This window comes from Pteropus medius, unplaced genomic scaffold (assembly GCF_902729225.1).
Source record: "Pteropus medius unplaced genomic scaffold, Ma_sr-lr_union100, whole genome shotgun sequence".
Taxonomy (NCBI): Eukaryota; Metazoa; Chordata; class Mammalia; order Chiroptera; family Pteropodidae; genus Pteropus; species Pteropus medius.
Window position 1 is genome coordinate 5,353,656 of NW_024354886.1, and position 23,187 is coordinate 5,376,842.

Genomic DNA, 23,187 nt, shown 5'->3' on the forward strand with positions numbered 1-23,187 from the left:
CCTAAACCCAAAATAATCCTGTTATCTCATAGTTTCTCTGAGACATGAATTCAGGCAGGGTACAGCAGGGATGGCTTGTTCATGATATCTGAGGCCTCAGCTGGAAGAATCAAAGGTTGGAAGCAGAATATTGTTGGAAAAAAAATCTTGAATAACTTTTTCTGCTAGGCTTCCAGGACTCCACACTTTCCTAATTTTTTTTCTTATATCTGATTGTCTTTGCTAATTCTTCCCTTAAGGTTAAATGTCCTCAAGTTCATTTGTCTTTTCTTTCCTTGTCAGTGTCTCTTCTACTCTTTAATGATCTAATCCAGGCTTAAGGCTTTAAATACAGTGGATGGGTGGATGGGTTACTGGGTAGGTAGGTAGATGGATGAATAGATGACTCATCATTCATCCCCATCCACAGCTCTCCTTAAGCTGCTAATTTGGATGCCCAATAAGCATCTGACTTAAAATATATGAAACTAAACCTGGGATTCCACTATCTTCTCCCAAACCTGCTCTTCAAGCAGCCTTCCCCATCTCATGAATGGCAATTCCATGCTTTCAGTTGCTTAACTCAAAAAACTAGTAGTTACCCTTGATTTCTTTTTTTCACACACTCATTATCTAGTTTATCAGCCAATCTTGTTGGCTCTATTTTCAGAATACATATATCCAGAATCCAACCACTTCTCACCATCTCTGTCACTACAACCTTGGTCCAAGTTACCATTGCCTCTCACCTTGATTCCTCTGCTCCCCGCCCCGCCCCCCGCACTCTTACCCATTTCAGTCTATTTTCAACATCACAGGCAAAATGATCCTGTTAAAAGAAACCAAGTTAGATCACATTCTAAGATGAAACCCTTAGAATGGCCTATAATCTCACTTCCTTTGGGACTCATTCTCACTCTCCTCCCTCTTGTTCATGGTGCTCCATACTGGTAGCCAGCCACCTTACTGCTTCTCTAAAGCCAGGCCCTTTCCCTGCTCAGGGCCTTTGTACTTGCTCTTCTTTCTTCTTAAACCACCATGGTATTGACACAGTCTTAGACATTGAATTTGGAGGAGAGAGACTTCATCCTGCTGGTTTTTCCTAATGGTTTATATAGTAATTGCTTTTTATTGGTGAAGAAATGCAATGCTATTGAGGATGGGAGATTAACAGTTTCAAAGATAGGTTTAATGTATTTATACTGTAAGTAACAGGTACATTTACATCAGTGCCAAATGAAATACTTTTTCATCCATCTACCTGCCATTCTTGCTCATTTAGATCTCTCTATACTTTACTGTCCTGTCCTTCAGATGAGGTGGCAGTTGTTAGAAGATTCCTTGAATGCCACTAAATTGTTCATTTCATTTGGCTTGTTTTCATTCCTCTTTACTCCCTTTTGGGGTTGAGGAATGACTTAAGGGCATAAGTGGGCAGTCTGGGGATATCATATGAACAGCCTATCCTGTCAGTTGAGAGACTTGGTAGAGCTCCATATCAGGCCCTAGAACAGATGCAGTTTTGGTTTCAAAATAAGGGCTAGGCTTTTGAAGTGGGTTTTTAGAATGGAGAGTGAAGCAGCTAAAGAAGGGAAGAGTAAGTATTCTCTTCAACCAAGAACTCCTCCATGACATGCTTTCACCGAGATTTATGAGAGCTGAAAGAAAGACGATCAACTGTTTATGGCTCTGTGACCAGCAAAGTCCTGGGTGCAAAACTGAATGAGAAGATCTTTACCCTCAAGAAACCTGAGGGGGAGTGTGCCTGTCTATATAGGGCCTATGATTTTAAGTGGAATTAATTTTTATAGGGTCATAGAACGACATTGTTGAAAGGACATCAAGAGGTTATCTAGTTTAAATCTGCACTTTTGGTCAAGCAAATCTAAACATTTACACCATCCAGGCTTTCATTTTTTTTCTTTTGAGTATGTATTTATACAAGGTACTAACTCTTTCTTGAATGTTATCTAAATGAATATTTTTTTAAGTGTTTGGTTTTTTAGAAGTTAGCTTTAACGTCATCCAACAATAAGATAACTACACATCTGTTATAAATGCATGATGCCATTCAGCAGCAGTCGAGAGTGAGAAATGTAATCGTAGTTTCTTGCTGCTTTCAAATAAACTGTTATCTCTGTTGAAGAATCAAATATATGCTATATTAAATGTGCCAGAAAGAGCAAGATCACCTTTACAGTGATATTTGGCAAAATTGAATTTTTTTGTTATTTCAACTGAAATTGCCAGTTCTGCCTTTAAAATAAAAGCTAAATTATCGTTAAGAAAATTGAGGGTCCTATCGGGTAAAGAACATCACAGTCACTGAAGATTGCTAGACCATCTTTTCTTAAGCTTTTGTTGCCCTACCCTCTTTTTAAAGCTGGTCCTTCATGCTGATTTTTCAGATTCTCAAGTGGTCTAGAAGGCATATTATGCACAGGCTTTGGACTCAGACACCTAGTTCAAATTCTGGTAATGCTTAACTACATGGCACTGGCAAACTATTTTTTGTCTCTAAGCATCGTTTTTCTTGTTGAGAACATAGGAACCATGATAATACCTGCTTCATAGGTAGACGTGTAGTAAGAACTCAAATACTAGTTATAATTAGAAGTAGAAAAGATGAATAATTTGTCCTGAATCACACAACAGAGCATGACATGACCACTCAGAAGTGTCTCCAGAAGCCCTGGGCTCTCATCTTCCCTTCCCACCCTAACCTAGTACCCTCATCAGGGGATCCGAGTAAAGTTAAAGAACCGTATGCACATTTTAAGTTACTTTAAGTATGTGGTTAGGAAAGAAACTTGATTTATATTTTTGGCATTGGGTTTATTTAATTTTTTTCGTCGCTTTTTTAAAATGCTCACATAACCGTAAAAAAAATGCTGCTGCCACCACCTTGCAGTATCTTCTATAGTATATTTTGTGAAGTCTCAAAAATACTGAAGTGGGAAGGGAACTACCTTACTTATTTTTAGGTTCTAAAATGATTTTTTTTCCTGAAAACTTTCAGGATTAAATATTTTCCTTACAGCCATGCCACCGTGAACAAGCCTGATCCTGTCTGATCTTAGAAGCTAAGAGGGTCGGGCTGGTTAGTTCTTGGATAGGAGACCACCTAGGAATACCAGGTGCTGTAGGCGTAATAAAAATAAAAAAATAAAAAATAAATGTTTCCTCACTATTTTATTACAAAAAATTTTAGACTCTTTGCCACATTGAAAGAATTTTATTGTAAACACCAATATACCCGTATATTAGTTATTAGTAAAGTGCTAATTGGTTCTACCATTAGCACTTTACTTTATCATATAATCTATATCTGTTATTGAAACTTTAAGAAATAACTAATACACAATGAACAAAGTCATTTGTATTTCGATCACCTAAAGTTATCCTTTGTTAACATTTTAGTAATTTCATATATACTTACACATCCATAAATGTGTGTGTGTGTATGCACACACATGTGTATTTAAAAGTAATACTGGAAGTTAGCCATTTAATTAGCTTATTATATTGTGAACATCCTTTTATGTTAATAAGTATACATGTAAGTGATTATTCTGAAATTATTCTTCGGTCCAAAAGAAAATCAAAACTGCAGTCTCAGATGATTCAGTGAGTAATTCATCATGATGAGAATGATGGAACATGGCCTCTAAAATCTGCTTAGAGAATTTATTAAGAAAATCTTTTTGTCAAGTATATTATCAGTTGTTATAAACATTTTATAACATGCAAAAGTTATATAATCTTTGTTCATATATACAGATAATTTTTATTGTTCCATTCTTATATATCTGTATTTTGTTGATTTGAACTACCAAATTCTGAGATGCTGTCTTTCTATGTAATCGTGATTTTTGTCTGTTTCTCTTTAAATTTCTAATATATATGTTCTTTGTATTTTTCTTTGTTTATGTAATTCAGCATGTAAAGAATTATGATTGTTTTAGTTCCATAATGGATTACACACAGTGTAATCAGTATAAAATTACCTTCTTTGTCCCATTTATTCTTTTTGCTTTGAATTTTAGCCTCCTCTGCTTTTTAGGGGTTGGTGAGGGTCAGCCATTTGCTTGGTATATAATTCCTCAGCCCTTTACTTTCCTACTTTTCTGTGTCATTTTGTTTAGGTATGTTTTTATGACTGTACTTTGTTTTTCGCTCAGTCTGAAAGTCTTTGAATAATAACCCTCTGAATAATGAAACTTTAGCTTTATTAACATTAATTATGATAACTTTTTGAAAACATTCCTCTTGGCCTTTTGAGCCACGCTTCTCTTGCTCAGGCCCGCTTCTACTTCTGGAAGTGTACTTTCCCTTCTAATAAAGCTTTTTTTTCCCCTGCTATAAAAAAACTAAAAATAAAAGTAAAGATAAAAACATTCCTGTCATCTTTTATTACAGTCTATTTAATAATCTGTTTGCTTTTTTTATGACCAGTCTACATTTTGCTAAATTGATTGTTCTCCTTTTATTTTCTCTAGTGACATAGAAGTTATTTATACTATTTCTTTACTACTATTGGTTATCTTTTTTTTTTTAATAGATTTAATTTTTTAAGGTTCACAGCAAAATTAAATAGAAAGGACAGATTGCACATATGCCCCCTTACCTCTACACACTCACAATATTACCCCACCTGAGTGGTATATATGTTACAATTAATGATCCTATATCGATTGTAATTGTAATAATGACAGTATTATTGTGATAATGACATGTTATCACCCAAAGTTTATAAATTATATTAAGGTTCACTTTTGGTGTGGTATATGCTGTGGGTTTTCACAAATGTATAATAATAATATCTATCCACCATTACAGTATCATACAGGATAGTTTCACTGCACTAAAATTCCTCTGCGCTCTGCCATTCACCTTCCATCCCCCTTGAGCCTTGGCAGCCACTGACCTTTGTACTGTCTCCATAGTTTTGCCTTTTCCAGAATGTCATATAGTTAAAATCTTACAGTATGATTACATCTTTTTAGATTAGCTTCTTTCACTTAATATACATTTAAGTTCCCTCCATATCTTTTCAAGGCTTGATAGCTCATTTCTTTTTAGTGCTGAATAGTATTCCATTGTCTGGATGTACCTCAGTTTATCAATTCACTTGAAGGACACCTTGGTACCTTCCAATATGAATAAAGTTGCTGTAAATGTTAATGTATAGGTTTTTGTGTGACGAAGTTTTCAGGTCCTTTTGGTAAATACAAAGGAGCATGATTGCTGGATCATGTGATAGAGTATGTTTATTTTTATAAGAAACCACCAAAGTGGCTACAACAGTTTACATTCCCACTAGCAGCGAATGAGAGTTCTTTTTGCTTCGTATCTTCCCAGCATTTGGTGTTGTCAGTCTTCTGGATTTGGGCCATTGTAATAGGTATATAGTGGTATCTCATTGTTGTGGGTTTTGGGAGGGGTTAGGAGTATGACCTTTATTGAGCTTATCCACTTCAATGGAAAATAATGTCTGTACAAAAGTAGATGTTTGTTACTATCACAATTACAGTGTTTTAAAAAACGTCAACTCAGTCAAAGCCCACTACTTCAGTATGAATAGCTTCTTTGTAGCCACAGTAACACTTAAATATGGTTAAGACTCAAATGTAGAAATGTGGTTAGTTGGAAAGCTAATTAAACTTTCAACTTGCTCAGAATTTCTAAAAGGCAAAATTGTGTTTTTCACAGAGATACAGTCCACTGGAGTCACTAACACTGGATAACTGTTAGAGTATTCCTGAGTCCCAGGAATCCAGGCATCCTCTAGACGGTTCTCTGTTGTCCTTTCTTTCCAATCAGAGATTTGTGGGGGTGTGGAGTGACAATACCACCAGCAATCGTGGCCTTAAAAAGGGAGTCCTATTCTCCATCTCCACGAATAGCAAGCTGTAAGTGAGGAGGAGGAATATGCTTTACCTTCAAGTCTTTTAATGCTTTCCCTGTTCTTCTTCAATATAGAATTAATTTATTTTGGGTCTTTTTCCTCTCCATATGAACTTCAGAATCAATTTGTAGATATCCATAATAACTTGCTGGGATTTTTATTGGGGTTGCATTGAATCTATAGATCAAGTTGGTAAGAACTGATAGCTTACTATATTCATGAACATGGAATATCTCTCCATTAATTGGTTCTTTGATTTCTTTCATCAGTTTTATACTTCTCTTTATATAGATTGGGTACATATTTTAAATTTATACATATATATAAGTTTCATTAATGGAGGTGCTAATTAATGTATATGGTATTGTGTTTTTGTTTAAAATTCCACTTCTTTATCGCTAGAATATAGGAAAGCAATTGACTTTTGTATATTAAACCCTGTATCCTGCAGCCTTGCTGTAATCACTTATTAGTTCCACAAGGTTGTTTTTTTTTTTTACCAATAATTTATGATTTTCTATGATTTTGTCATCTTCAAACAAAAACAGTTTTATTTCTTCCATCCAAACTATACATTTTATTTCCTTTTCTTGTCTTACTGCATTAGCTGGAACTTCCAGTATGATGTTGAAAAGGAGTGGTGAGAGGGAACATCTTTGCCTTGTACCTGATCTCAGTGAGAAAGCTTTGAGTTTCTCACCATAAAGTATGTTAGCTGTAGATTTTTGTAGATATTCTTTATCAAGTTGAGGAAGTTCCCCTATATTCCTAGTTTACTAAGAGTTTTTATCATGAATAGGTATTGGATTTTGTCAAATGCTTTTTCTGCTTCTATTAATAGGATCTTGTGGTTTTTCTTTTTTTTAGTCTGTTAATGTGGTAGGTTACATTAACTGATTTTCAAATGATGAACCAACCTTGCATAGCTAGGATAAATCCCACTTGGTCATGATGTGTAATTCTTTCTTAATACATAGTTGGATTCTATTTGCCAATATTCTGTTGAGGATTTTTGCATCAATGTTCATGAGAGATATTGTCTATAATTTTCTTTTCTTGTAATGTCTGTCTCATTTGGGTATTAGGATAATGCTGGCCTCATAGAATGAATTAAGAAGTATTCTTTCTGCTGAAAGAGATTGTAGAGAATTGGTGTGATTTCTGCCTTGAATGTTTGGTAGAATTCACCAGTGAAACCATCTGGGCCTGGTACTTTTTTTTGGAAGGTTATTAATTATTGATTAAATTTCTTTAATATACATAGGCCTATTTCTATTGTCTAGTCTTGTGTAACTTTTGGCAGATTGTGTCTTTAAAGGCATTGTTTCATTTCATCTAGATTGTTGAATTTGTGGGTATAGTATTCATTGATGCATAGTATTCCTTTATTCTCCTTTTGATGTTCATAGAATCTGTAATGATGTCCTCTTTCATTTCTGATATTAGTAATTCATGTCTTCTTTTATTCTGGTTAGAGACTTTTTATCAATCATTTCAAAGAATCAGATTTTAATTTTGTTTATTCTCTATTGATTTTATGTTTTGAAATTTATTGATTTCTGTTCTAATTTTCCTTCTGCTTTCTTTGGATTTAATTTGCTCTGCCTTTTCTAGCTTCCTAAGGTGGAAGCTTAGATCTTTCTTATCTAATATGCATTTAGTGCTGTAAACTTCCCTTTAAGCACTGCTCTTGCTACATCTTATAAATTTTGGTAAGTTGTTTTTTTATGTTCATTTAGTTCAAATTATTTTTAAGTTTCTCATGACATCTCTTCTTTGACCTGTGTTATTTAGAAGTGTGTTGTTTAACCTCCAAATATTTTGGATTTTCCAGTTATCTTTCCCGTTACTGATTTCGAGCTTATTTTCATTGTGGTCTGAGAGCATATGTTTTATGATTTCTATACTTTTTAATAGGTGTGCTTTATGGCCGAGAATGTGGTCTGTCTTTGTGCATGTACCATGTGAGTTTGAGAAGAATGTGTATTTTGCTGTTGTTAGATGAACTAATCTGTAGATGTCAGTTAAACTGGTTACTTTTCTGCTGAATCTGTTCATTTTTGATAAAGGGATGTTGAAGTCTCCAGCACTAATAGTGGACTCATCTACTTCTTGAAATCCTATCAGTTTTTGTCTTACATATTTTGATGCTCTGTTGTTACGTGCATACGCATTAAGAATTATGTCTTCCTGGAAGAATTGACCCCTTTATCATTATATAGTGCTCTTCTGTAGCATTATGTAATGCTCTTTATCTCAAGTCAATGTAGCCACTATAATGCCTTTTGATTTGTGTTAGCATGATATATCTTTCTCCATCCCTTTACTTTTAATCTATATGTACTTTTATATTTAAAATGGGTTTCTTGGAGGAAACTTATTGGCTCTTGTCTTTTGATTTACTCTGACAAACTCTGTCTTTTAATTGGGATACTCAGACCATTGATGTTTAAAGTGATTGTTGATATAATTGATTAATAGCTATCATGTTTGATACTGTTATTCTATTTGTTGTCTTTGTTCTTAATTCCTTTTTTTGTCTTCCACTCTTTTTCTGCCTTTAGTCGAGCACTTTATATGATTCCATTTACCTCTTTCCTTAACATAGCAGGTTTACTTCTTTTTAAATTTTTTCAGTGATTACCCTGGAGTTTGCAATATATATTTACAACTAATCCAATCCCACTTTCAAAATAACACTGTACCACTTCACTGGTATTGTGAGTACCTTATAATGACAAAATAGCCCTTATTCTTCTGTCTCTTCTATCATTGCTGTCATTCACTTCATTTATACATAAGTGTGTATATATATGTATATGTTTATGTTTACATAATCGAATATAGTATTGCTATTATTATTTTGAACATATCTGTTAGATCAGTTAAGAATAAGAAATATAAAAGTTTTAATTTTACCTTCTAATTCTTCTCATATTCTTTCTTCATGTAGATCTGAGTTTCAGACCTATATCATTTTCCTTCTCTCTAAAGAACTTTTAACATTTTTTTTCAAGCAGGTCTACTTGCAACGAATACCCTCAATGTAGGTTTATCTAAAAAAGTCTTCATTTCTCCTTCACTTTTAAAGGGTAATTTTCACAGAATAGAGAAATCTAGGTTGATGGTTTTCTTCTCAACAAGTTAAATAATTCACTCCATTCTCCTCTTGCTTGTATGGTTTGTGAAAAGTTGTCATATATCCTTAACTTTGCCTGTCCACAGGTAAGTTAATTTCCCCTCTGGCTTTTTTTCAGTATTTTTTCCTTATCTTTGATTTTCTGCAGTTAGAATACAATATGTCTGTATGTAGTTTTTTGTGTACTTACCCTGCTTGGTGTTCTCTGAGCTTCCTGGCTTTGTGGTTTTGTATCTGACATTAATTTGGGGAAATTCTCAGTCATTACTTCAATTATTGTTTTTATAACTTTTTCTTCTCCTTGTGATATCCCTGTTACACAGTGTTACACCTTTTATCATTGTCTCACAATTCTTGGGTGTTCTGTGGGTTTTTGTTATTGTTGTTGTTTAGCATTTTATTTTATTATTAGTTTCAAAATATACAGTGCATTGGTAAGACATTTATATAGTTTATGAAATGACCCCCTGATTACTCTATCTTCCCTCTGGCTCCACACATAGCCATTACATTACTGCTGACTGCATTCCCTATCCCCGTAACCATCTATCAACTATTAATTTGTACTTCTTTAACCCTTCACCGCTTTCTCCCAGTGGGGGTTGGGGAGGTCAGTCTTTTTTTTCTTTGCATTTCATTTTTGAAAGTTTCTGTTGATATATCTTAAAGCTCAGAATTCTTTCCTTAGCTGCATCTAATCTACTAATGAGCCCATCAAAGATTGTTAATAGTGTTTGATCTCTAGCATTACTTTTTGATTTTTTTCTTAGTTGTCATCTCTCTGCTTAAATTACCCATCAGTTTTTACTTTTTCCATTAGAACTCTTAGCATATTCATCATAGTTGTTTAAATTCATAATCTGATAATTACAACATCCTTGCCATTATCTGAGTCTGGTTCTCATGCTTGTTTTGTGTCTTCCTTCAAACTGTTTTTTCCTTTTAGTATGCCTTGTAATTTTTTGTTGAAAGTGAACATGATGTACTAGACGAAAGGAACTCTGGCAAATAGGTCCTTAGTAAAGTGTGCAGGGAGGAGAAGCATTCTATCATCCTATGATTAGGTCTCAGTCTTTTAGTGAGCCTGTGCTCCTGGGCTGTGAACTTAACAGGTGCCTCTCAGTAATTCCAGCTCCTCTCCCCAGATCCTCCTCACCCCCACTTTAGGTGGGACAGGATGGCTGGAAGAGGCTGGAATTGGATATTACCCTTTCCCTAGGTTGGCCAGGCTCTGATAAAACCCCAATAGGTTAGGCTCTGATAAAGTAGTTTCTCTTGAAGGTAAGCTTTGTTAAGAATAACAGAATGCTCTGGAGTTTTCAAGTGGCTCTTTCCCCGCTCCACCGAAGCAGGAGGAGATTCTTCTCCAATATTTACTGTGAAACCTGGTGGAACTCCTGTAGGTAAAAAACACAAAAGTATGATGGATCCCCTGAAGTTTTTAACTCTCAGACTTGTCTGCTAAGCCTCCAGCAATTCATCAGTGTAAGTTTAGATTTTCCAGCCTGCCTCTCCCTGCCCTTGTTTTCTTAGTAGTTTCTCCTCCTTTAAGTTATGATCCTCTGTATCTGCCTTTCTCGCTCTCCAGTTTTGGGGACAGCAGTTTGCCCTGCGACTTCACTTTTTTGAAGAATTTAAAAACTGTTAGCTTTTCAGTCTGTTCAGGTTTTTATTTGTTGTTAAGACAGAGTGGCAACTTCTTAAGCTCTTTACATGCTGGACCAGAAACCAGAAGTCCCTTTTACTTTTCAATAACATATCTCAACAAGTATTTCTTTTTCCAGCCGAACAAAACAATTTACTCATATGCACACACTCCCAATGTAAAAGACAAAACTTAGTGTTCCTTTATTACCCAGTTCTCATTTTGTTTAAATTTGTAACTTTAGGTATAGTTTAATCATTATTAAGATATTATTTTTGAAAATAGAGAAATTATCATTTGTTATGTCGATAACAAACATATCAACAATAATTTTTTAAATTTAAGACTAATAATTTTTACTGCTTTCATTGATCACAGCTATTTTTTCTTTTTTTCCCGTCTCACCCCCATGTATTTCCCTTATGTGTTTTTTTCCTTATTTGTTATTGGTTAAGTATAGTATATTGGGTAATTATTTTTAAGAAAAGTACAGTGAGTCATTATATATAATGAATGGTTTGCCTAATTATACACTCCTTGAATAACAGTTGTTTTCCTCAAGACTTGACTTCAGACATTTGGTATCGTAGAGGAAAAGTCTGGTATCAAAATTTTTTTCTGTATAAACACATTAAAACTTTTCTCTCTGTTGAAACTAAAAATGTTACTGTAGTATTCCTCATACTTGGTAAGCCCTTTTGATAGGAATGTTTGTATCTTTACTTAGCTTTGGGAAATTTTCTTATTTTTTCATAAGTTTTTGTCTCACCATCAGTTTTCCTTCTGCTGAAACTCCTATTACAAATAGATGCTCCTAGATGCTCCTCAACTTAGCGATGGGGTCATGTCCTAATAAACCCATTATAAATTGAAAACATTATAAGTTACGAGTGCATTCAATACACTTAACCTACTGAACATCATAACTTAGCCTAGCCTAACTTAAATGGGCTCAGAACACTTACATTAGCCTGCATTTGGGCAATTATCTTTAGTTTTATCTCAAGAATAATTGAGTTTTACCTCAAGAATAATTGCCTTCCTCTTTTTCTCACCAGAAGCAGGAGACACAGATGGGCATTTTTTTGACACAATAGGATGCAAAAACGCAAAACACAATATCCAAAGAATGCTGGCAACACAGTACACTAGAGCATCAGTTGTTTACCCTCACAATTGCATGGCTGGCTGGGAGCTGCAGCTTGCTGCTGCTGACCAGCATCACAAGAGAGTATCATACTGCATATCACTAGCCCAGGAAAATGTCAGAATTCAAAGTACAGTTTCTATTAAATGCATATCACTTTTGCACCATTGTAAAGTCAAAACATTTGAAGTCAGACCATCATAAATCAGGGACCATCTGTATATAGTATTCTCTTATCTCTTCTTATAATTTTGATCTCTGCATTTTTACTCTGAATGCTGACAGAATTCTTCAAATTGTATCTCCACTTTTCTGTTGTATTCAGTTAGCTGTTGCCTTCTCTCAAGTTATTTTTAATAATGAGATGTTATTTAAGAACTCTTCTGTTTTCACATTGTTCCCTGTTTGTGACAGCTTGCCATTGTTTTCTAATTATAATGTCTTCTTGAATCTTATTGAATAAGAATTCATTTTTTTCTTGTAATAACCCTGTTTTTTTAATTATCAGATTGATTCCCTTTTTTGAACTATTGACTTTTCTCTGAGTGCTTGTTTTTAGAGTGAAGTATAAGTTTCTTTAGTAGTTGTAACTTAAATAAATGCTTCAGTGATTATAGATTTTCTTTAGGGACAGTCTCTTCTTCATGGCTGTCTTTGCTTTTCTTCAGCTCATATGCCTAGGAGTGACTACATTCCACCAGCCTGCTCCTTATAAAGTCATTAGTTTTGTAGGACTTCTGTTCTCCATACACTGCAAGGTTAGAGTTCTGCTTACTGTTCAGTTCCTGGTTCAGGCATGCAGAGTGTAGTAGGATTCTATATGTATGTCAGGAGTGATTATGGGAGTGTCAAAGGCTCTGGGGCAGAAGTTTCCTTTACTCAACAGTTCTTGTTTTTGTTGATGCTTCTCCATTCACTCCATTCTTCTCTTACAAGATTCAAAGTTTCTTGTATGTTGGTTGTTACAGAAGGAAATTTAACCGAGAGAGTCAAATATATATAGGTCTGTTCATCTGGTATGTTTCTTTTTTAGGATAGCTTTTTCCCCTGAGTTCTCAAATGGTATCAAAATCATATTTGTGCCCAGTACATGGTTCAAAATAAAATAGGACTAGAAGACTTAGAATGAAAAGAAACATGCCTTAATTTCCTAAGGAAAAATACACAGTAGTTAATATCTTACTTCCTGCCTCACACTTTCATTGTCTCACTGAAAGTTTTACTAAATAGATTTTTTCTAATTGAAAATCACTCTCCCTTAAAATTAAAAGTATGATTATTAATGTTGCAGATAATAAGTCTAATACTAGTTTAGTTATTATTCCCCTGGAGATAACCTGTTTTTTACCTTTATCCATGACGTTTTGAAATTTCTCAGTGATTTGTCTTTAATTTCCATTAGATATTAGACCCCCTAGATTGTGCCTTTACTCTTATTCTTTTTTTGGTCATATTTTTCATCTGTTTTCTGTTATACACATTTTGATTTTGTTTAGGATACCATGATCTCAGATTTAAAGACAAGAACTAACTTTCCCCGAGTTTTCTTCTGTTCCTTGAATTTTTCTCTTCACCAGAGCCAGTTTTTATTTGCTTATTTTGATCTTTCTTTTCTTTTAGTGACTTTCCTTTGATGTCAGGTGATCCGTGATTTTCCTATCACCATTATGATTGAGGCAGTAGCAGTGCTGAATGAGAGCTCTGTGTAAGTGGGTATACATATAGAATGACCTGGAAGGAAGTGAAGCTGTTGTGCCAGAGACATGTTAAAAGAATGCCACAATGGGAGTTTATTCTAGGGATCTTTATAGACATATAAGCTACAGTACTTCCCAGTTTTTCTGCTTCAGTTAGAGCGCTCAGAGTTGACTGGGTGATAGGTCCCTGGCTCCAAGCCATTCTCCTAGTATGGGGATAGCTGTTTGGTATTTAGACCTTTGGCTTTCAGGACGCCTTCTCACTTCCACTCTCTGTGTTCCTGCCATATCCTATCCTGGCCCCTCTCCAGAGTCTGGAAGCTGAGCTAGCTTCTTTTGCTTTTCTTTATCTTTCAACTCTCATTCATCACTTTGCATCTTCTTGGAATTTTTTTGAAATTGCTTTTCTTCCAGTAGCCTTCTAGTAGACTTTTCCAGTCTTATTTCTCTGCTTCCATTTTGATGAGGGTCTCAGGATGAAGAGGTGATATGCTTAGTCAGTCTACTATGATATTTTTGTTAATTTTTTTTAATTTTTAGAATTATAGCTCTTCTTTTTTCCTTGGACTCTATAAATATTTTTGTTTCTCTAATCATCTAAGATACTAAACAGGGAATATCTTGCTTTCAGTAGATTAAAATTTTTAAGCAGGTCACATTTTTGTAAATTCAGCCATCTTTATGTGTGATATATCTTAAACACTAGCAGCTTTTTTACAGAATCACTCTTTAGTCAAAGAATTGATATATGTTATTTATTGTTTCTTATTTATTTTAAACTTACTGGGAGGACCTAATTTAAAGGTTAGCTCTCTTTTATTGCAAATAATTACTCCTAAATTACTTTGCAACCATTTTTTTTAAAAAACTGGAATAAAATTAAAGATATCTTTTACTCAGTTTATCTGTCTACATTATCGCACATAATTGAATGCTATTCATTGATGAAAGTTAATTCAGTGGCTTAGTGTAGAGATTAGAATCTGCCCTCTTAGAGAATATAGTACTGTATTTGAGCTGGTTTGTGTTGGAACTCTGAATAGAGACTGAATTACTGGGATAGGAGCCAATTGCCTTCTGCTAAATGAATTGAGTCCAGATGACTCTTCCAAAACAGTTGTATTTGCTTTCCCACCCAGCTCCACATTCCAGGAAAGGCTTTTTAGTCATTAGGAAGTATATCCACAGCTTACTTTTCCATGACTTCAATACAGTTCACAGTGGTTTCACCAAATGCTAAATGCAACTCTTGCCTATGGAGACTCCACAATTTTTAAACTACGAACAGCCACTGGACCTGGGCAGGACTAACTTATCTGGATGAGGGCCACTTAACTTCCTCTTAATTCAGTGAATTTACAAATGCAAACTGCCTAGCACAGAGCTTACTACATAGGAAATAAATTTAAGGACTCTGATTTTCTCTCATGTTGAAGAGACCCTGTGTGGCTCAGTGAAAAGCTAAGTTTCAGGTTAAATCACAATAAATGTAACTTGATTACACTTAAACTTACTAACTAATAGACATGCACTTGGATTAAAAAAGAAAATAAAACTTGCTAACTGTTGTTTTCAAACACAGTAATGCTGAATAACTAAGAATGAAGGGATGAAGAAAAACGTATCAGGCAAATTCTAACCAAAAGAAAACTGGAACAGTAATTGTAGTATCAGATAAAGTAGAATTTAGGTGAAAAACATTTAAAGGGACAAGAGAAACATTTAGTATTGATAAAAGGAACAATCTACCAAGATACATAGCAGTCCTGAACTTATGTATACCTAGCAAACTCTTTACATAAAGCAAAACTGACAGAGTTATGGGGAGAAGTTGACAAATCTACAGCCATATTGAAGAGTTTAAAACATCTAATTTAGAAACTGAAAAAAAGCAAACAGTAAGAAAAATAGGGTTAACACCATTAACAAGGTTGATCAAATAGTTTTGAGAGAAAACCTTGCATTCAGCAAAGAGTATATGATTTCTTCAGACACAAGTAAAAGAATTATAAAAGCTCACCATATATCAAGCCATAAAAAAAGCATTTAAAAATCCCAGCACATCAATAACATAGACTATTATATATACTGACACAATGCAGTAAAATTAGAAATCATCACTAGAGCCATCTTGACAGAGGGAGAAACATGTATTTGGAAACAGAAAAAAATGTTCTTAATAATCCTTAAGTTAAGGCACAAATCACAATAAAAATTAGTAAGTAACTAGAGCCGATCAATTATGAAAGCAGTCCATATCATGATGTATGGGATGCAGCTCATTCAGTTCTTTGAGCCTTAGAGGCGTTTATTAGAAAGTAAAATAGACATTAAATAAACTAAGCTTTCTAAGAAGCTAGGGAAAAAAAAACAGCGGGTATGCTCAAAGAAAGTAAAAGTATGGATATAACTAGGAAAAAGGCAAAAATTGAGAGAAAAATAGAAATGATCAAAAAAAACCAAAAGTAGGTTATTTTTATTTGTCTAATAAAGTAGGCAAACCTCTAGCAGGACCAATAAAGGAAACTCTAAGGGAAAGACAGAAAATAAGGAACAAGAAAGGAATAACCACAGGTATACTAGAAACTTTTAAATTAAGAGAATGCTGCGAAGAGCTACAAACAACCAAAAATAATTGAAAACTTTGATAAAAGTTTTCTAGAAAGAAACTACCCAAATTTACTTAAGAAAAATTAGGAAACCTGTATATTGATCATTATTCCTTATGGAAATGAAGTAGTAATCACCCTTCTCCCAAAGAAAAATGCCAAGATCAGACAGGATGAATTTTACCAAAATTTTCAAAAGTACACTTTACGAATTATGCTAGAAAAGGATAACTACATACCTCTTGTAAGGCTGGTATAATCTTGATCAGCAGTCAGCAAACTTTTTCTGTAAAGGGCCAGATAATAAATATTTTAGACTTTAGAAACCATATGGTATCTGTCACAAATATTCAACTCTGCTGTTATAATGTGAATGCACCCATAGACAATACATAAATGAGCGTGGCTATGTTCCAATAAAACTTTATTTATAAAAACAAAATGGCAGACCCGATATGGGCCATGGGCTATAGTTTGCTGACCCCTGATCTTAATAATTAAGAGTAGAAAAGAACAGTAAATTCTCATTTATGACCATGGATGCAAAAATTCCAAGTAAAATAAGAACAGATAGAATCAAAAGCTTTCTCAAAGTATCACACAACTAGATTATCCCTAGAATGAAGCATAGTTCAGTCTTAGATAACATGTTTATATAATTTACTTTATTTAAAGAGATTAAAATAGAAAAAATTCTCAGTAAATGAAGAAAAATATTTATTAAAATTCAATATCCAGTTATTTTAAAAACTATTAGCAAGCTGAAAATAAAAGGAAATTTCTTAACCTGATAAAGTGTCTAATAAAACCTACGCAAGCAACATATGTTTGAAATTTTCAAAGCATTTCCCATGGCAGACGGGAAAAAGATAATTATGTTTGCTATCATGCTGTCATTTAATATTGAACTGGAGTCCTAGCTACTGCAGTAAAACAAAAATAAATACACATTATAAAAATTCTAAAGGAGGAAACAAAATTGTCATTATTTGCAGATGCTGTGATTCTAACTTAGAAAACCAAAGGAATACAACAGAAACTAGTAGAACTAGTAAGAACATTTGGGTTATAAAATATAAGATTAATGTACAAAAACCAGCAATGTTTCTTTAAACTATCAATAATAAATTAGAAAATATGTAACTTTAAAAAATATATACCATTTACAATAGCAACAAAACTAAAACACCTTGCTATAGATTAAAGGAAGGATCTTTATAGTAAAACTTTGATAAAGGAATCAAAAAGACTTGAGTAAAGGAGAGGTATAGTCTATTCTTAGATGAGAAGACTAAATATTATAAACATGTAATCTAAAATTCAATAATAAAAATAAACATCCCAAAGGATTTTTTAAGAGATCTGAAAAGCTGATTTCTGAAATTTATGTGGAAGAATAAAGGTACAAAAATGGCTTCACAGTTTTTGAAAAAGAACAGGTATTAAGATAAAGCTGTATTAGTTAAAACCATGTGATATTAGTACATAACAACTAAATCAGTAAAACAGAATAATATCCATGGGTCTATTCTGGAATCTCTCGACCATTGGCTTTGGGAAGAAATTCTCAAGTTTATTTTGGTAGATCCTCATATAAAACTCTCAAACTATGGAAAAAACACAAGATACTAAGTTTATGTCATTCGAGGTAGTAATATATTTCTTTCTTTTTTTTTAATATGTCATTTAAAATTTTTTCCAGCTTTATTGAAATATAGTAGACAATAGCTCAGATTTACATTTTAAAATTCAGTGAGTTTTTTCAAATATAGTTGGCATACAATAATATCTTCGTTTCAGTTGTACAGTATAGTGATCAGAGATATATATAACTCATAATATGATCACCCCCCTTACATGTTTATTATATTATTAACTATTTTCCTTATGCTACACTTTATATCTCCCTGTCTGTTTTCTAACTATTCATTTGCTATTCCCCCTAACCTCCCTCCCATCTAGTAGCCCTCAAAATATTCTCTGAATCTATATTTATTTCCACTTTTGCTATTGTTTATTTTGTTCTTTAGATACCACATGTATGTAAAGTCATATGATATTTGTCTTCTCTGACTTATTTCATTCAGTGAAATACCCTCTAGGTCCATCAAGGCAATATCTTTTTCTGTTCCCTTCTTTTTAGCCTGTGTGTCTTTTAATCTGAAGTGAGTCTCTTGTAGGCGGCATTTGCAGAGGTATTGTTTTCTTATTCATTCAGCCACTCTATCTTTTGATTGAAGCACTTCATTCTTTTTCCATTTGAGGTACTTGTTGATAGGAATGTAGTTATTACCATTCTTTATTCCTGTTTTTGATACATATTCTTTCTTAAAGAAGTCTCTCCCAACATTTCCTGTAATACTGGCTTGGTGGTGATAAATTCCTTTAGCTTTTTTTTTTTGGTCTTGTCTGAGAAGCTCTTTGACTCTAAATGATAGCTTTGCTGGATAAAGTATTCTTGGTCGTAGATCCTGGGTTTTCATCACGTCAGATATTTTTTGCCAAGCCCTTCTGTCCTGCATAGTTTCTTTTGAGAAATCAGCTGCCAGTCTTATGGGTGCTCCCTTGTAGGTAACTGCTTTTCTCTTGCTGCTTTTAATATTCTTTCTTTGTATTTCACCTTTGGCATTTTAAGTACGATGTGTCTTGGTGTGGGCCCTTTGGGTTCATCTTTTTGGGGACTCTCTGAGCTTCCTGGGGTTGTATGTCTATTTCCTTCACCAGGTTAGGGAAGTTCTCCATTATTTCTTCAAATAGTTCTTCAACTTCTTGTTTTCCTTCAGGTACCCCTATGACACAGATATTTTTATATTTAATAGTGTCCCATAGGGTCATTAAATTATTATTATAGTCTTGGCTTCTTTTTTCTTGCCGTTCTGATTGAGTGTCCTTGGCTTCCTCATCCTCTGTATGAGTGGTTGGATCATCTTCTTTATCCACTCTGTTGATTCCCTCTAATATACTCATCTCGGATAATGTGTTCTTCATTTCTGATTGCTTCTCTTTTGTAATTTCCATTTTTATTTTTTTATCTCTTTGTTAAAGTTCTCACTGAGTTCATCTACTCTTCCCTTAAGTTCATTGAACATCTTTATAACCAGTATTTTGAATTCTTTATCTGTTAGATTGCTCGACTCCATTATTCCTGGATCTCTGTTCTATTCTGTCATATGGTTTCTGCTTCTTTGTCTTCCCATTTTGGCTGCCTTCCTGTGTCTGTTTCTATGTATTAAACAAAGCTCCTACGTCTCCCGGTCTTATTAGCATGGCTTTGTGTAGTAGGTGTCCAGTGGCACGGTCCTGAGAAGGGTTCCGCTGCAGGCCAAGATTAGTCCCAGCCTGTGCTCTTCTGGGGTCACCTGTTAAGATTCAGCAAGCAATCCATAGATGCTGTGCTTATAGTTGCCTCAAGAGGCCATACCAGAAACAGAGGCCAGCTGCCCCCAGTGTGAGTCTTGGCACTGCTCAGCAAGGAGCACCTGACTCCCTGAGGACATATTTGGATGTGGCTTGGGTGGGGCTGCAATTGGGGGAGGTGAAGTTTCAGGGAATCCTCTGAGAGAAGCGACCTCTGTTATCCAGTTTGATGACATCTCAGCTATGGTGGCACTGTGTCTGCACACTGGGAGTAGGGGAGGGCTCAACAGAGGAACAATGAATACCACCAGCATTTCTGCCTGGGAGAGAGCCTCGCCTCTGACCCTCACTTAGACAGCTCAGTGTCCCCCGTAAGTCCTGCACCCTCCCTAACCCCCTCCCCTACCCCTCCCCATGCAGCTGACCCATTGCTGGTGCTCAGAGCGAGCAGATCCATCACTGCAAAAGGCCACTCGCTGACATGGCCCTTTTAAGAGGCATCTGCAGCTGCCTGCTGCCACTGCCACAGCCTCTGTCCCACTCAGCCAGTCAAGACCCGGCAGCCTCACACCTTTGCCTCTTCCTACCTTCCATCGTCGCAGGTTGAGGAATTATTTCTCTCCCTAGTCATAGTGCTTCTCTTTGTCTAGATTCCAGATGACTTTGCTTGCTGTCATCTACCTCTATCATCTACGCCATTTTTTTTTCCAGAAGCCCAGGAAAAAAGATACTAAACACACAAAAGGAAAGATCAGTAAAATCAGCAATATCTTATAAAACATGTTTGGCAAAGGACATAAAACAAAGATAAAACAAATGCCAGGTTAGAAGTAAATATTTCCCACATAGGATAAGTAGTAAGAAGATATAAATCATTTCTGGCATCAAGATTATTGTAATCATCAACAATCAAATAAGAAAAATGGATATAGATTATGAATTCCCAGAAGAAATGTGAATGTTCATTAAAATTGGAAAAAGTGCATGATTTCAGTATAAAAATTATGCAGTATAGTTTTATAGTCATTATATTGACCCAAAATAAAAAGGGTGATAACAAACATCAAGTAAAGAGGAACAAGAGGGATAAGAACTTGCACACCACCTGTGTATTTGGAGAATATATCAGTTATCGTTGTATAACAAACTATTTTAAAACTCAGTGGCTTAAAATATTAAGTATTGATTATTTGCTCGCAAGCCCATGGGTCAGCTTCTGGTGTCAGCTGGACTGCTTGGATGTCTACAGCCAACTCTGGATCAAGTAGGCAGCTCTGCTGATCTTGGTTAGGTATTTTCACAGTTTGACGATTGGCTGGCTATAGGCTGCTTTGTAATATCCTCAGCTAAGATGAGTCTTTCATCCTTTAGGAGTCTGGCTCACATGGCAGTGGCAAAGTTCCGAGAGAGAAAGTGGAAACTGCAAGGCTTCCTAAGGCCTGGGCTCGGAACTGGTATACCATCTTTCTGCACTCTGTTGCCCAAAGCAAGGCACAAGGCCAACCTAGTACAGAAGTGAGTAAATAGATTCTAGCTCTTGAGAGGAAGAGCTGAAAATTACATTTCAAAGGACATAGATAGAGGGAAAGGTGGTGAATTGCAGCCATTTCTGCAGTTGATCTACTTCAGAGAGCAACTCAATATGTGGGAAAATCGGAGATATTTTTGCCCTATGATTCAGAAATTTGACTTTTAGTATAGATCTTAAATTCCCACACATGGTAGATAACAAGAATATCTACAGGGAAGTTTTTGTGGGTCTTTTGGTAGCTTTTTTTTTTTAAATAATAGCAGGACTAAATGTCTACCTGCAAGTGAATAGATTAATAAATTGTGATAGGTTCTTAAAATAGATTACTGGTCAGCAATTTAAATGAATTAATTAGAACTACATGTATTAATATAGCTAAAACTCAGAAACATATTAAGGGGAAGTAGAAGGGGATATAATCTTTTTTTTTTTTTTAACCATGTAGAGAAATGTGCAGAAAATACTATATATACCATTAATAGTAGATATATGCTTGTGTTGTAAAAGTATGAAAACATTCAAGAGAATGATAAACACCAAGTTCAGGTGAGTAGTTACCTTTGGGGGGTACAGAAGGGGCTTCAGTTGTACCAATACGTTTATTTCTTTAAAAAAATAATAAAGATATAGAATGATACATTACTGTTTGACAAAGCTGGCTAGTGGCAACCTGAATTTATGATTTTTTATCACTTTTTTGATGTTTGAAATATTTCCTTTAAAAACAAAACAAAACAGAAAACCTGGGAAGGGATTTCACTGGACTTAATGCTGGCTCCCCATCAAATTCAGTCTGTCCTCACTGTGATTCTTCCCTTCTGTAATTGCTAAGTTTGGCAGGTACCAGAAAGTTGTGCTCATTGAAGACCATATGTTTTTGTTTGTGTGTTTCCTCATAACGGACACTTACATTAGAGTTGCTCCACTGAGCTCCTTATAGGTCTGGGCTTGTTGCCGTAATAAAGGAAGCTTTTATTCTAGTGCTCCCTTGAATGTTCAGAATTTTTCTTTTGGGATAGTCCGTCTTCCTCACAGAGCTACCTTTTAAATCAAGGGAAATAGCAGGAAGCTTTCAGATACAAGTACCAGAATACCTGACTAAATGTGGCTTCAGTAGCACCAGTTTTTTTTTTCTCATACAAGAAGGTAGAAGTTGGCCATTGTTGCTTGAACAGCTCAGCAGTGTCAGGGCTTTGGTTTAGCTCCTCACTGATTCTCTTGGCCTTCCCCTTATGATCACAAGATGACTATAGCAGCTCCAGGTTTCAGGTCCCCACTTGACAAGCAAAGAGGTGTAGGGATTCTTTTTGTGTAACGCTTTTTATTATGGTGGGAAATCTTTCTCAGAAGCCCCTGAGAGGCATTTATTTATCCAGAACTGGGACACATGCAGCATTCCTGAACCTGTCACTGCAGAGAGGTAGAATTCCATATGCTGCTCCAAGTGTGCCATAGCTCTCACCTGACAGAATCTGAGTCTTCCTGGGAGCAAGGTGGTAGGTGAATGCCTGGCAGGCTAGACAGCCATCAGTGTCTGCCAAAATGTCAACCTTAGAGTGAAAATTTGTTTTCGGAAGGTGATGGTCCACTTTGTACCCATCCAAACTAAACAACAAAGCCGGGATTCTTTGTGGTGGGAGATCATTTTTAGGGGCAGGTTCAAAGGCCCATCCATCCACACTAGTGCCTCTGCTTGAGCCTCCTTAATATTCAGGAAGGCTGCTAGAGGGAAAAGTGAGATCACTGAAGTCTCCCTGAGTGGTCTAACCCTTTCCAGATAAATACCTCCAGTATTGGTAAAACACTCTAAAAGGAAAAAAGGCATTTGTGACATTTTCCTTTTAAAAAGTAGGCAATTGTTCACATTATTTTTAATTAGACTGAAATTGCTAGAATTAATATTGTTGTGTACTTTGAAGTTCTAGGAAGTACTCACCTACATGTGGTTGAATAATAAAGACTAACAGCTACTTTATTTGGAATTTTTACTACCAGCTAAGATGGGCTATTCAATAAAGTCTCATTCTCTGGATTAGGGCCTTTTGACATATAGGTTGAAATGATAACTCCTGTCAAATGCTTTTGAGAAAAACAGGTTCATGCCAGCACCCTGACCGGACCAACTTACATACACCCTGAATCAAATCTTATCCCCAGTGTCTGAGCCAAATTTCA

General features: G+C 35.1%; 1 protein-coding gene across 2 annotated transcripts in view; it reads left to right on the forward strand.

The window, feature by feature from the left end:
• Positions 1 to 23,187, forward strand: part of NUDT3 (nudix hydrolase 3) — a 99,732-nt gene that overhangs the window by 60,977 nt on the left and 15,568 nt on the right. The window contains exon 3 of one of the 2 annotated variants that reach the window (XM_039856164.1): positions 20,853 to 20,996. The exons of the other annotated variant lie outside the window; for it this stretch is intronic. Within the exon in view, the coding sequence (XP_039712098.1) occupies positions 20,853 to 20,996 (144 nt within the window). The remainder of the gene's footprint in view (positions 1 to 20,852; positions 20,997 to 23,187) is intronic. 2 annotated transcript variants of the gene reach the window in all.